Raw genomic sequence first — 15,702 nt, 5'->3', positions numbered from 1 at the left:
AATCGGAAGGGACTGCCTATGTAACAAAAAGTAAGATTGGACACAAGTTGTAATTAAAGATTATTTGAAAATAAGTATAATAATTTACTTAATATTGATCTATTTGATACATTGAATGATTATAGCAATTGACATATTTTGTATCCAGCCTTCAGTTCACAAACCAACAACAATTTTTGGTTGTTATATCAATAAGCTATTAAAAAAAACTATATTTAAATGAATTGGTAATTAAGCCTTTTTATTAAAAAAAAAGTGTTATATCAATAAGCTATTGAAAAATCTATATTTTAATATGTTGAAAATGGGTAAATGTATTGGAATTTTTGTTTGAAAACATGTTTTTAAAGATAACAAGTCTTGTGTAATATGTTATCACGATCGGGTTCAAAATCATTTGGATATATATATATATATATATATATATATATATATATATATATATATATATATATATATATATATATATATATATATATATATATATATATATATATATATATAATTTTGTTTCTAGTAATTATTGTGTGCCAGAATCCACAGATTTGGACCATCGGATAGAATATAATCAAAGGTAATTATCTGAGGGTCTATGATAGTAGAATATGATAACATATACCATATAAACACACAAATTTCAGCATAAGGACATTTTAGTCAATTAACCTATATTAAAAAAGGAAATTTTCGGATTTTTAAGGATAATTAATTCCTTTATTTTTAAAAATCTGAATATTTTAAATTAATTCAAAATTAGAAATTCGATTTTATTCTATCATAATGGTAGAATGTTAACCATAAACTAGTAAATATATTCGTCGATTATATTCTGTCAGAATGACAGAATGCCAACCGTAAATTAGTAAATACATTCTAAAAAGAATACACAAAATCAATTATTGAACTAATAATATCCAAATAATTACATTGTATGATTATGATTCATTTAATAATAACAACATTCTGAAAGAAAAAAAAACATCACAATCTAACAAAAACACTAATATATTCTAATAGAATATTATTTAGCAAGACTTTATACATTGTAGCATAACACATTCTGGTATAATACACTCTCGTTCTCTATGTTTTCTTCCTTCTCCACATCAATGTTAGCCTCTTCAAAACCTAAATCCACAAAGAAAACATAATCAAGTTTCAAAAATTAAAAAAAATCAATGCATTCTAAGAGAATAAAAACTATAAATTCTGACATAATGTACTTGTTGTTGATAATTATTCTCAAACATTCTAACAGAATACATCTATATAAAATAAATTCTAATAGAATCAACAGCAACTCATTCTTAAGTACTTGAAGTTCATCCTCACTTGAGCTACCATCAACGACAAAAACAAACGTCGGTTGAATCGTCAACACACATCTGCATTCGTTGCCAGTCAAGAACACAAGAAACAAACACCCATGAATTCCCCTGTCAAATACCAAACACCCATCTTCCCTTTTTGAAATACCAACTAAGCAAAGTATTGTAGGATTTGAGTTGCAAAGAGGGTAAGGTGTTGTTTGTTTTTCTATAAAAACCTCTTCAAACCACTTATTGCTGCGCGGCGCAGCACACGCGCAACACTTTCCCTCTCGCAGCAGTTTGTTTTTTGGAAGACTTCAGACTACAAAACCTCTGCGCGTGTGCTGCGTGGCGCAACACTTGACTTGCCTCTTCTAACCTCTTCAGCTTTCATTTTTTCTAAGTGTTTTTTTAAGAATTTTTGTATAACTTTTTTTTTTTTTAATTTCTTTTTTTTAAACTTTGATTTTCTTAAATTTTTATTTACGGATGTGATATAATTTATTTTTATAATTTCCACAATTTTTTTAATTTGTTTTTTTTTTTTAATTTTTTTACCGTTTTATTAATAATATTTTCAATTTCAGTTACATTTTTTTTAACGTGTGTAATTTTTTACGAACTTTGTAGACAACGTTTGCAATACTTTCTTAAATTTTTTATTATTTTCTTTTTTAATGCTTTTTTTAAATTAGTTTTTTTTTTCTAGAATAAAACTATTAGCTTCTTTTACATTTTTTTATGTTTTTTTTTTTTTAAAAAAAAAGTTTTATATTTTTGTTTTTTACATGTTATTGTTATTATTATTTCAATGTTTTAAGACTAGAATTATTAAATTTCAATGTTGAGAATTATTTCAGTTTATAAAATTAGTTTATTTAAATTTTAGTTTACCGCAGCAGTTTGCAGATGTTAAAAAACAAACGTGCTTCTTATTATAGGCTGCAACCGTTTGTTCCACCTCTTCTGCTACAGAGGATTGCAGAGGTGGTCTGCAGACTTCATGAATTTTCGCTTCGAAAAAACAAACAGCACCTAAGTGTCCATCAAAGCAGCAAAAATGGAGTTTGAATTGATACCCATGTCAGATAATTGTGTAAAAATTGATTTAGCAGAGGCATGCATTCTTGCTTTCACTAGTATATGAACAGTTATACAGTAAACATACGTGAGATTCTTGAGTTGTTGAAAAGCAGGTTGTTTGATTACCCAATTGAGAAATTTCAAAGCTAGGTTTCCATGAACTGGCCTGAGGGAAACCCGTTTATAGTTCATTTGAGAAGAAACCAGTAAGAAGAAGGTCGTAAAGAAATCAAACCTGATGATGAAGACGACGAGAGTTCCATCATAGAAGACCACCTGTTGGTGCGCTTGGAAGGAGATATGGCGGAAGTGAAGGGTCTATGGGTTATTACAATCCAAATTTATAGAGATACATTACAAATGGGTAGGTCAAATTAGATGCTAAACTTGAAATTGAAATCAAAATTGAAACAAAGATGGATGAAAAGAGGGAAACAGGGGATTCCATACAGTAGAGGTGCGGGGTGCCAATCGGAGAACGTTAGATGGATGCAAAGAGGGAAACAAGCCCTAGGTCGAAAAAGGGTAGTAGTTACCCCTTGAACCAATTGTTTTTTTTTAGAAAAAGCGTGAATTGGATGGTGATGTTATAGGATTGTGCAAACTGATTCCTAATTCAATGGGATATTCTGTGGTGTGCGTCGACTGGAATAAGAAAGAAGAAATCGAGGTCTTGATCGGTTGTGTCGTGGGGTATCGATCAGACGATCACCATAGCTGTGGCTCCAATTCTTCGTTCCAAACTTGTTGAATCGGTCAAGATGTAATTCCTTGAATATATGACACGATGCAAGAGAGACTAGGTCAAAAATATTGATTTTATTTCCTTAATTGCAGGATTTCAATTAAATGATTCCTTAATTAAAAAGTACAAAATATCCAATATACCCTTAAATGATTTATTTAATTGTTTATTATTTTCTAAATTCCTATTGGTGCATTTATGCACATAATAGTTGCTAGAAACATTTGAACTTAACTATATATATATATATACATATATATATATATATATATATATATATATATATATATATATATATATATATATATATAAAATGGTCCCTCACTTTGCTCCTTATTCTTTCTTTATTTTGACATTTTTGGTCATTGCAATCAATATTTTTACACTTTTTAGCAACCTTTTAATATTTAAAGTTTTGCTAACGGTTTGACAACTTTGATCAATTTTCTAAAAATTTGTTATTTCCTACCCCTTTAATTCTTTAACCGTTTTGAAACTTCTAATCCTTGCAGTCAGAACTCCGAACTTTTCATCCTTTCACTTTCTACGTCTGTCATATTTATCGATTCGGAAACAATATTGAAAGATTATAGCCCCGCGGAACGGGGTAACCTTTCTAGTTGATATAAATGAAGTGTGTGGTTAACAACATATCCAAAATACATAACGTGACATGCAATTATTTATTAATTATCATTTTGTATAAATTTATTTGGTTAATTTATTGTATACTTAACGAGTCAAATCACATGATCACAATGAATGATTAAAACGACTGTGACGCTTTTATGAAGAATAAGATGGATCGTTCTTCGGCGACGTGAGAGGAAACAAAACTAAGAGTTCGGGTTCGGGTTCTCGAATCGGACTCGGGTGCAAGTAAAAACCCTTCTCCGCAATGGCTTTCTCTTCTTCTCCTTCTTCTTTTTCTATCGGCGTTCCTGGGCTCCCTCTTCCACAAACAGCCAGCGTCGACACCGGCGATTCCTCCACCATCTTATCATCCCCACCGACAAACCCTACTACACTCCTGTCTCTCCCCACCACCAACGGAGACATGAAACAGACAGGCTTTGATACGTTGCTGAGAGTGATCTCGAGTTTCTTAACACTTTTCCTTCGTTCTTGAAGTTTATAACCGGATCTCCGGTGAGCAGTGGGTTTTCCGGCGTTGCGGAAGGGGATGGAGTTTGGGAGTTTGTGGGCGGTGTCTCCGGTGAGTCTTTGGACGACGGCCCGGAAGTTAGAAGGGTCTGCTTGCACGAAGGTGGTGGAGTGTTGTGGTTTTAGATGAGGATCCGGGTCGGGTCCTTCTGAAGAAGCCATGAAAATTGAAAAAAAAATTATTAATTAATAATAAATATTACTTAGATATAAACGAAGAGAGAAAATGGGGAATGAAATGGATGTGATCAAACAATGTGGCATGTGGATATATACTGAAGCTAAAACTAACCAACGACAACATAACAGATGTAGGATTTTGATATGTGTTATGAGTTTTGACATGCAAATTGGGTTTAGATTTATGTTGCTTTTGGTTGTTTTGCTGTTTCTGTTATCAAACACTTTCTTACTTCACCGCCACGGGAGCTTCTTTGTCTTGATGCTTAACAGATTTTGTTTTATAAAACTTATCAAATAAATAAAGTTGTATGATAATATATATATATATATATATATATATATATATATATATATATATATATATATATATATATATATATATATATGAAATGACACAAATGCCTATTATATTTTCTACTATAGGTCTTAGTTATTAAAGTTATTTTATTGCTTTATATGGATATAACATTAGAAGTAACCTGTGTTTTTAGTCATCCAGACCTATTTTAACCAGTTTCAATGGGCACATCAAACGTGTTTTACCACCACACTTTATATGTCTGTTGAATATTTTCTCTTTTCTCTCTCCATGCTCAACCCAAATGTAAGCATGGGGAAATTTTTTTGGCAATAGATGAACTTGAAATCTACTCCTATGATCAGACAGTTCTCAAATCTCTTCGGGATGAAGCTTTTTGCATCTTTCCAATCGTAAGTCCGTTCCACAAAGCGCATACATGTACAAGTATCTTAGGGGTCGTTTGATAGTTGCTGATTGAGAAAGTGCTGATTGAGAAAGGTCTGTCTGAGTAATAAGTTCTGAGTGAGTAAGAAACTATGCTGTTTGATTGTACATCTGAGTGAATGTACTGACTGATGCAAAATGACCATTTTACCCTGATGCTCTTTATAATAATAATAATAATAATAATAATAATAATAATAACAATAATAATAATAATAATAATAATAATAATAATAATAATAATAATAATAATAATAATAACAATAATAATAATAATAATAATAATAATGTATACAAAAACTTCCAGCATAATAGACATTAAATATATTATTTTAGAGATTAAAACAAAAAAAACCCTTTAGCTTGCTGGTAAACATCATTATATTTATAAGGGGGACTCGAGTTCAATTCTTGTAACCTCCTGTTTCACTTGTTTTTATCCAAGGCCAAGGGTATTATTGTAAAGTCTTACTTTCTTTCTCAGTCAGCCTCCTCCCAACTCCTTTCTCAGTCAGACACTTCTTACCGAGTCAGATGGCCAAAGTTGGATAATCAAACACATTTTGCTGACCGAGTCAGCCAAAAACGTCTGACTTGACTCCCAAAAACGTCTGACTTGACTCGGTCAGACACATATCAAACGGGGCCTTAGTCTTGGTTGGAATGTCATATCCATCGACGTTGCAATCTTGTTGACATTCTCTGGGTACTAACAAAGGTGTAGGAGCATGTAACATCAATGTTTCCTTTACTATTAGTTTTAGGTAATGCAAGCTCTGTAAATCTATTTCGATGATTGTGTCTCCTTTTACCACCAATCTCATTTATATGTGTTCTCTTAACCATCTTAGGGTTCTCCGTGTTAATTACTCGTAGATAATTAATTGAAATACAATGTACATGTTTGGTGATTGACAATTTGTATGGGTACATATGAATTAAAAAACCCTGATGATAATTATTTCCCATTTGTGCTCAAAGTTTGTTCAGATTATCGTAAGGTCCGGAAGGGACAAGAGGTTCATGGGTTGGTTTGCAAATTGGGTTTCATTCTGATGTATTTGTTGGGAACACCCTTCTACGATTTTATGGTGAATATAGTGGCGTAAATCATGCAGATAAAGTGTTCAATAAAATGCTTGCGAGAGACGTAGTGCCACCATCATCAACTTGTTACTCGTGTCTGCAGCTATTAACGTCATTCCATCTATTGTCATCCATGTCATTGTTGATGTGGCTGAAAGAGTTGATGTGTCCATTGAAACCTACTAAAATAGGTCTTAGTGATTAAAAAGACAAGTTACTTCTGACCTTATGCCTAAAGCAACAAAATAACTTTAGGGACAAAATCGACCAGTTTTTAAAACATTGTAGGCCATTTGTGTCATTTCCCCTAATATATATATATATATATATATATATATATATATATATATATATATATATATATATATATATATATATATATGATGCGACCTCGCTCTTTCTCTATTCGCAAACTTCTCACGAATGTCTAGCTATCACTGCAAGATCACAAAGAACAGAGGTCGTCAGTCGCTTTCCGGGAGGAGCTCCTGGAAGAACGCTCTAACGGTCAAGTTAGAGGATGTTTTAGGGTTTGTGTGTATTCTCTCTAGAAAGCCTAGAGAACTTACCTCGCATGTCTGAGAGCACATCCTTTTATACCTAGCGCTCCTGCCTGAGCCGTACTAGACATGATCGCTTTTGGGGAGACAAGATCAGAGGCGCTGATTGGAGGGTCGTGCGCCTTCAACCGCTAGAGCGCTCTTATTGGCTCCGACGGTAATGCTCTGATCCTTCTGTTTGTCTCCTGACCGTATATTTTGTCTTGGATCAAGGAGCGCCTCTTGGCGGGCGCGAGCCTTCCGCCTGCGCGCTTCGCTCCCGGGGACGCCAACGGGTGCTAAGCCTACTGGGCTGAGCCTAGTTGGCGTGCCCGGTTCTTGGGCTAGACGCGGTTCTGTTGTACTGCCCTAGGCACGCCATCAAGTCCCCCAGTCCAGTAGTCGTAGCGTTGCAACGCTAGTTACGGCGTTCTGGGCTTAATTAACTAACGCGTGTTGGTTTTTCTTTACCCGTCACTCCGTCCTTAATGGTGACGTGACTGCGCATGATGACCGGTAGTTATGTCATTGTGTTAGACATTTAAATGTCCTGCCTCCTCCACTTCTTTATAAGGGTATTTTCACGGTTTCTCTTGCCTCGTCTGTTCCTCCTTCTCCTCTTTGTGTTTATCTTCCATTTTTCTTTCATGGAAAACCTTCCTGGAGTCATTCCATCCGCCGCCGAGTATCGTCAGTTGGAAATCACTTATGGCTTGTCTTCCTTAGAGGGTGTGGAGTTTCCCTCTCCTAGCTCTAACATCTCTTCCCCTCCCCTGGTAAGATTGGGGTTTACTTGAAAACCCTAGACGTTGGTATACGCTTTCCTCTAACGGATTTTCATGAGGAGGTCCTCCATGAATGGTTGCAGTCTTCAGATGTTGACTCCCAATGCAGTTAACAAAGTGGTCGCGTTTGAAATGATCTGCAGGGCCAATGGGTATCTTCCGGATTACTTCGTCTTCAAGTTTTTCTTCCGATTCTGTGTTACCGGAGATAAATGCACCTTCTCGGTCCAGCAAGGGGGATACGCCTTAGTTCCCGACGGGCATACCCCCAAAAACTGGCAAGATAAATGGTTGTGGGTGAATCAGGAGCTGGTTGGGAGTGGTCGCTATCGTGCCAGTGCTTTCACCGATACCATCCTCCCTACAACCAGGGTGTCGCCGACTACTTGAAGAGTGTGCGGGTATCCGCTGAAGATTATTCTGAGGCGCTTCTTTCTGGGGTAGGGAAGAGCCCCTCTTGGAGGCGGTGAGGCAAAATGACGGTGTTCTTCTCCGTCGTTGATGGTGAGTGTTGTATCCTTCTTTTCCTTTTCGTCCCCTTATTACTCCTGTGTTATTTATTTTTCCGTTCTGCTTTCCCTAGGTGTTGAATCTTCTCTGTCTATGGATGAGGTGCTGCGAAAACGTTATCGGGGCAAGTTGGAGTTTCGCGAGGTCGATCTAGTCGATCGGCTTCCTCCACCTTGCCGGATGGATCAGCTTGCTCTAACCGCTGCCCCTCCCGTTCCTCCGACAAGTTCATCAGCGTCCGAGGAGAATCCACTGCATGCTCGCCCCATTTCTGTTGTCATGCCCCTGGATGGCGTTACTTCTTCCTCCATGGAGGATAGTGAGGACAGCAAGGAGGGAATCATCGCTGATGTCCGGTGGATGCAGGCGAAACGAAAAGATGTACAAGCCATGGGTGAGCCAGTTACTGGCGCGCCCACTGCTACCAAGAGGGTACATACTAGGTGCATCTTTTCTCGCCTGCTGAGTTCTATGAGTTCCACACCAACTGGTGCGGTAGTGATCCCTGATGACGACACGCAACAGTCCGAAGGGATCAACAGGACGACTGAACAGCCCGCTATTTCAGACTTCTCTGTTGTTCCTTCTCCAAGTGTTCTGTTTGTTCCTTCAAAGCTTTCCCCAGCAAAAGATTTTGGCGTCCATACCCTTGGCGAGATGGAGACCGCTCATGCCGCTTGTGGATCACGTGTGGCGAGTCTGGAGCGTCGTCTTAGCGAGCTTGGTGATGATCTTCGTTTATCTGAGAAGAAGTGTGAGTTGCTAGCGTATGAGAAAAACATCCTTGATGAAGCCAGAGTCATGTTGGAGGCCAAGGTTAACTCCCTCATACAAATGAATGAGGGTTTGATGATTCAGGTGGAGAGTCTTGAGCGTGATGCTGCTGATCGTGACAAGCTTGTGTCGTCGCTACAGTCGGATATGGATGCTTCTCGTCGAGACCTGGATTGGTTGGTGCGTGTTGGTGTTGTTCGTACTGTTGATAAGTTGATTTAGCATCCCGATTTTACTAATGACATAAGCCTCATCCGCCATGTTGCGTTTGTGGATGGGGTTGAGTCCCTTCAGAAGGCTTCTGCTGGTGTTGGTGGTGGGGAGGTAGTTGTTGGTGCTTCTTCGGTTGGTCCTGTGGGTAGTGTAAACGATGCTTTTTTGTCTTTTGGCAGTATGGATCATGCATCTCTGTTGGGTTTAGGGGAGTTAGGTATTGAAGGTCTTTGGGAGTGATGTTCTTTTGGTGGTTCTAAGGGTACTCCAGAAAGTGTGATGGGTCATGAAATTGTGTCGGTAGTTGAGGTTGATGCGGGGGAGAATGATAAGGATGGTGAGGCTGGTGGTGAAGGTGATCGCGGTGTTGGAGCAAGTATTGGTGATGGTAATGTTGGTGAGGTGGTTGTGGGTGATGGAGAGGATGTTAGGGAGGGTGCCCCGGCATCGTGTGCTACCCCTCCTGGGGTGTAAAAATTTCTCTGCTTAGTTGGTTTAGGTTTTGATGCTTTTGACTTGTGTAATGTTTGGACTTTTAAAAACAATGTTTTATTTTCCTGGATGCGTATTTTGTATGCTCTAAGCATTGTCTATTTTTTGCTCGCTTTGCTTATCATTTTGCTTGCTTGTTTATCATACATTTTTTAGGAGATAAAACGCCCTGATGCGCTAGGCATTTTGCTTTGCCCATGCTATCGTTGACACACTAAGTGTCGGTATTGGGCGCTCTTAGCATCCAATGATCGAGTTTTGCATGTGAACATTCAATCGTTATAAATTAATACACTAAGTATCAAAGATCAGCAATTGCATTATCATTCTACATTGACCGCTGATGTGTGTAAGCTCAACTAGTTTTAAACCTACTTTTAATTATAAACACACAAAGGCAGTGGACCTATCAATTGTGGTAAAGCTAAATAAGTAGGGTATCGAACACAGGGAACGGTAAATTAAAACTAAAAACTAATTTTATCTAAATTAATTAATAAGTAGGGGTTTTCCTCTAGTTTTACAATACTAGAAACTTACTAACTATCACTTAAACTAAAAACTAGAAAAGCAAAGATTTAACTAGATTCAATAATGGGAAGGAATTCTATTTAGTTCAACTCAGTTGATCCTATGGTTGATATTATGGTAATAGTGCAATGGATTAATTCTTCTATTGGTTACCGATTCAAGTGATTAGATTCACGTTCGCTGCACTAATCCTTAGAGAACAAACTAACTCAAACAGTGATTAGTTATCTAATTTAATTTAATTCACTATATTATTTATTCGGGTTAATTTAGACTTGTAATAGCTAACTAATTTGGTCCTTTCGTTAACTTCTTGTTGATGGTCATCACACAAGCTCATACACGAATTTACCTATTTTTCTTATTAATTCTAGTTTCATGTTCATTAATCCTAGTCATATGATGAAGTGGTCACATAAGCATATGAGGTTGACAATTAAAAGTTATTCATACTATTTAATTATCTTCCTATTAACAAAAAAATAGTTATTATTCACACACAAGGTTCTTTAACAAGCTAAAATCAACAAAATCACCAATATTAAATTAATCCTACCATAGATAATCAAACCATAGTATCAATATTGTATCCCCAAACAGAAGTTTAAGAGTTTTAGCTCATGATTGAGGTGATTAACAACATAAAACGAATTCTAATTGTCTAGCCATAATGGAAAACAAAAGATTATGTAGAATGATGTAGATTTGCCTCAAGTCCATAACTATTTTGGTATGTACTTGACCCGATGGTGCATGGTCCTTTTGGGTTGCCTTCACCAAAGCAACTTGATTGGAGAAATAAATAAAGAGAGAAAGGTTATTATGATTTATTAATATGTTATAAGAATAATATATTAAAGGAGAAATCATATTTGTTTAATTATTATGATTTATAGTTGTTTTGCTATAATTAAGGGAGAGAATATTATGCTTCATTTCAAATCTAAAGGCTTAGGTTGAGAAATGTTAATAAATTTAGTCAAGGTACATAGTGTGTTCTTAAAATTTCGATTATGATTACGGAATTCCTTTTCACAATTCGAATTTTGAGAACATAGCAAATAAAACATTGTGCATCGTGTCCCATACGCTTCGGGTATAGGATCGATTGCAAATGCTTTAATGTTTGACCATGCTTAAATTTTCCAAATGTCTAGTGCATTTAGAGGGAAAAGGGACTAGAATCGGTTTTGACTAAAATAAAACTATCAAAGAACAATCCAAAGTTCGACGAGGATTGGTTGCTTGTGAGTAGTTGGAAGCATGGTATTGGATGGACCATGTTGACATTATTATGAATAGATAAGATTCTATTAAGAATAAGTTGTCATATGGAAATATGGAAGCATGTCCATATTGGGAAGTAAATATTGAAAATCTATGACTAGATTAGAAACTTTTATGCAAAAGGATGTTCCAAGGAATGTACTTTGAGTGAGAGACATAATATCTAAGGAATTGTCTTGTAACAATCTCCGATAGAAGATTTTGTAACATCATTAGCAATAGTCTTTGTGACTTTGATGCAGTGACATTACGAAAGAATTATTGCATAGAATGTTAGAATCTAGCATATTCTATAAGTAGCAAGAATTTGATATTCTTACACTTATGAAAAAGGGATTTGGAGTTGTAAAATGAGAATGATTAGAAATGTGTTCAATTTGTCTATTTCACAAAAGTAAGAACCATAGGTAAACATTGTGTGCATGCTAGGAGCATGAGACAAGTGTTGGAATTCAAGTAAGAAGTTGATTACCCGAAACGACAAATAATGAGTAATCGATATGGTGATAAATAAAAGGAGTTTTATTTATACTCAAAGGGTTGAGGCCATATGGGATTAGTATTATTCTTGTGTTTCACTTTGCATGTTTTGACTTCCAGAATAATTGACTTTATTAAGAATAATCGAATTATTCAAACGGGCCACAATCGTTCATATGTTGGAAGTAGATATGAATGAAGACTGTCGTGAATTGGTGTGTGGATTGTCTAAAAGAGTATTAGACATAAGCAAATGTTTTCTGCAACATTCATGAGTGCTTATGAATATGATTTGAGCATTTGATTAAACCCACGCTCACTTGGATCACTCCATGAATTGTATTACGAGTGATTGGTGAGACGATAACATCTTATATTCTTGAAACTGAGATGTGTGAGTTGTATCTTGCGAATCGGTTGCACATTGATAATATGTAAACGCACTAGTAACTTGGTGTTATAAAACATATTGTTGTGTGTGATTCGGTGAGTGAGTGCAAGCAAACATTGTATCAAAGTTTATCCGTTCCTTTTATTCAAAGAATAAAAGCGATATCTTTGGGCCCCTCGATGGTTTAGTGATGAAAAACGTAAATGCTCGGCCGTGCTAGGGCTAATTTGATTTGTTCAATTAGTCTGTCGTCATAAATCAGAAATAGAGATATAGTACAAAGAGAATGATTTGAAATCATATCTCATATGATATCTAGAATGGAGGAATATATGATCCCTTATCTAAGGACACGCGTATCTGATAGGATCAGAGTTGACAGCGGCTTTGGAAAGCTACGATTGCATATCAGGATCTGAAGTCATACGCATAATAGTTATTAGACTTATCCAAGTGGGAGACTGTTGGATTAGTGTCTAAGTCCATTACTATTTTGGTATGTACTTGACCCGATGGTGCATGGTCCTTTTGGGTTGCCTTCACCAAAGCAACTTGATTGGAGAAATAAATAAAGAGAGAAAGGTTATTATGATTTATTAATATGTTATAAGAATAATATATTAAAGGAGAAATCATATTTGTTTAATTAATATTGGTCAATAATTAATTAGGAATTAATTTTGTGATCAAGTGTAATTAATTAAACTAGAAGGGATGATTTGTAATTATGTGATAGTTACAAAATAAGGTAAGGATTATCTTATTATTAGGTTGGACGAATTTAAGGTGATAAGGCCTTAGAATTCAACTATGATAAGGATTCAAGGATTATCTTATGGGTTGCTTTGTGGATAAGCAACTAGATAAGGATAATGACTGAAACCCTATCTCTACACCTATATAAAGACCCTAAGGCTCATGAATTCGTGTATCCCTTCCCAAGGAGTCCTAAGGACGAATTCTAATGTCTCTCCTCTCTCTTTATACCTTCTCCATTTTCTCTTGGTGTTTGTGAACCATTAGAGGAGTGACACTTGTGACTTTAAGCCTTCCAAAGTCAATTCAAGGAGATTTGGGATTGTTATTGCTACATAACAATCAAGGTATGATCTTAAACCTAATTACATATTAATATGATTACTTGAATGCTAGAATTAGGGTTTATAGTCTTGGATTCAAAGCATGTACAATAGAGAAACCTAGATCCAAGCATTAGGGTTTGTATGAGTACATAGGATGTCTTATGACCAAAACCCATCAGTATCTTCGTTCTTCAGATCTCTCCTCGCTCTGATTCGCATCTTACTTCTCCCCAAGGGTTCCAGAATTATCAATGACGATCTGGGCAGCCGTTTTTATAGATGCGAACAGACTCGCCGAGTCCATGTCTGACTCGCCAAGTCCATCACTTAATTCCCGTGCACGGTAAGTCACAGAGTCTTTATCTTCTCCTTATCTTCTCGATCCTTCGATCGGACTCGCCAAGTAGTCGACCCTACTCGCCAAGTAGGTGTTGTTTTTGGTGGTTTTCTTCTTTGTTCAATTCCCGAGCTCCCAACCGCTTCTCCTGCTTCCTTTTGCTTCCAAGCTTCACCTTTGGACTGAAAACATAATTCAAACACTTTTAAGTATCTTTTGTCCATGATATGCAATAAATTAGCTAATAAATGATGAAAATCTATGCTTAATATAAGACTAAAATATGCAAATATCAATCGCGGACTTTTAAATACACTAAGTATTAAACTCATGTCACTAAGCATGGACATATGTACTCTAAGTACCTGGGACGTGCTACACTAGCAGCACATCGATCAGCTGGGATTGCGTCTCTTTCCCTCTTTATTGTTTAAAAGAAATACTTCTTCAAGTTCCTAGAGTTCCATGTTCTTGGAATTTGCCTTCCTTCCATTGTTTCTAACACATATGCGCCATTCCTGTTTGCTTCTGTGACTATGTAAGGGCCTTCCCATGTTGGGATCAAATTGCCTTGGGGCTGGTCTCGGCTTGCTTCATTTTTCCTCAAAATGTATTCACCAACTTTGAATGCTTTTTCCTTTACTCTTTGATTGTAGTACCTTTCCGTTGCATGCGTGTATGCAGCTTGGCGCATTCCAGATTTTTCACGCTTTTCCTCTAGGATATCCAGGTTTATCCTTAGGTCTTGTGCGTTGCTTTCCTCATCCTTGTTAGCCACCCTCAGTGTGTTCACTGCCACCTCCATGGGAAGCATGGCCTCTGTCCCATACGTCATGCTGAAAGGGGTTTCCTTCGTGCTTGTTTGTGGTATAGTTCTGTACGACCACAACACCATCGGTATCTCCTCTGCCCAATTCCCTTTTGCTTTGCCCAACCTCTTCTTGATTCCATTCACAATGGTTCAATTGGATACCTTCGTATGTCCGTTCGCTTGTGTGTGTGCTACCGATGTGAAATGTTGGCTTATCCCTTTGGTGGTGCACCATTATCTTAACGGGTTCTCAGCAAACTGTAGGCCGTTATCGCTGACAAGAACTTTACGTGTCCTAAATCTTGTCATGATGTTCTTCCACACAAATTTTATCATGTGTCACCCCGATATGCATGCCAGTGGCTCCGCTTCGATCCATTTTGTGAAGTCGTCCACGGCCACCACCATATACTTTAGCTTTCCTGGCGCTTCTGGGAATGGACCTACTATATCTATACCCTATTAGTAGAATGACCACGGGATGGATATGTTATGCAGTGGCATCGGGGGGTTCGCTTGGACTGGGGCGTAAGACTGACACTCCCCACATTTCCGGGTCATTTCTATCGCATCTTGCTGTATCGTCGGCCAATAACCTGCCAGGTCAACCCTACTCGCCGAGTCACCCTACTGACTCGCTGAGTTCATAATGTTCAGAATCCTTCCATTCGTGACTTGACTCGCCGAGTCTACCGATTTCTGGGTCCTGACCTGTCCAACTCACTGAGTCTCCTCCCGACTCACTGATTCAAGTCTCAACTTAAAGGGTTTGGGGTTTCACGACCTGACTCGCCGAGTCCAAGAACAGACTTGCCGAGTACAAGGCAATCTTCATATGACTCGACGAGTTATTCATCCCACAAGTCGAGTTTCTCCACAACTTCATGCTACTCGACGAGTCCACTCAAAGGACTCGCCGAGTCCCTTCAGTTCTCCTTACATGCAGAGGACTTTTGAGTCATGCATGGGCTCCAAACTGTAGATCTTCCCTTCCCAAGCCTATTCCTCACGTAAAGTTGCAAACTTTACGTGTAGAGAAGGAGATCTAGGCAAAATATGCCATAAACTAGGGTTTAAGGCCAAGGGGGTTCAAAATCAATTCAAGAGCTGATACTTTACGGGGTTTTAGATCAATATAAGCATGGATCTGAGGT

At 37.1% G+C, this 15,702-nt stretch overlaps 2 protein-coding genes across 2 annotated transcripts; both read right to left on the bottom strand.

Annotated features, from left to right (window-relative positions):
* Nucleotides 1-3,784: 3,784 nt before the first annotated feature.
* LOC145038781 (VQ motif-containing protein 11-like) lies at nucleotides 3,785-4,566 on the bottom strand. The gene has a single exon (XM_078987029.1). It carries the CDS (start codon nucleotides 4,462-4,464, stop codon nucleotides 3,925-3,927), a length of 540 nt encoding a protein of 179 aa, XP_078843155.1. The 5' UTR covers nucleotides 4,465-4,566; the 3' UTR covers nucleotides 3,785-3,924.
* A 9,601-nt stretch (nucleotides 4,567-14,167) lies between these two features.
* On the bottom strand, nucleotides 14,168-14,632 carry LOC145040100 (uncharacterized). Its single transcript, XM_078988080.1, has one exon. The coding sequence runs from the start codon at nucleotides 14,630-14,632 to the stop codon at nucleotides 14,168-14,170; it is 465 nt and encodes a 154-aa protein (XP_078844206.1).
* Nucleotides 14,633-15,702: the final 1,070 nt, after the last annotated feature.

This window comes from Lactuca saligna, chromosome 4, assembly GCF_052625555.1.
Source record: "Lactuca saligna cultivar CGN05327 chromosome 4, ASM5262555v1, whole genome shotgun sequence".
In the NCBI taxonomy this organism is placed as follows: Eukaryota; Viridiplantae; Streptophyta; class Magnoliopsida; order Asterales; family Asteraceae; genus Lactuca; species Lactuca saligna.
Note: the sequence above shows the minus strand (reverse complement) of the source record. Positions and strands in the feature narration are given on the sequence as shown.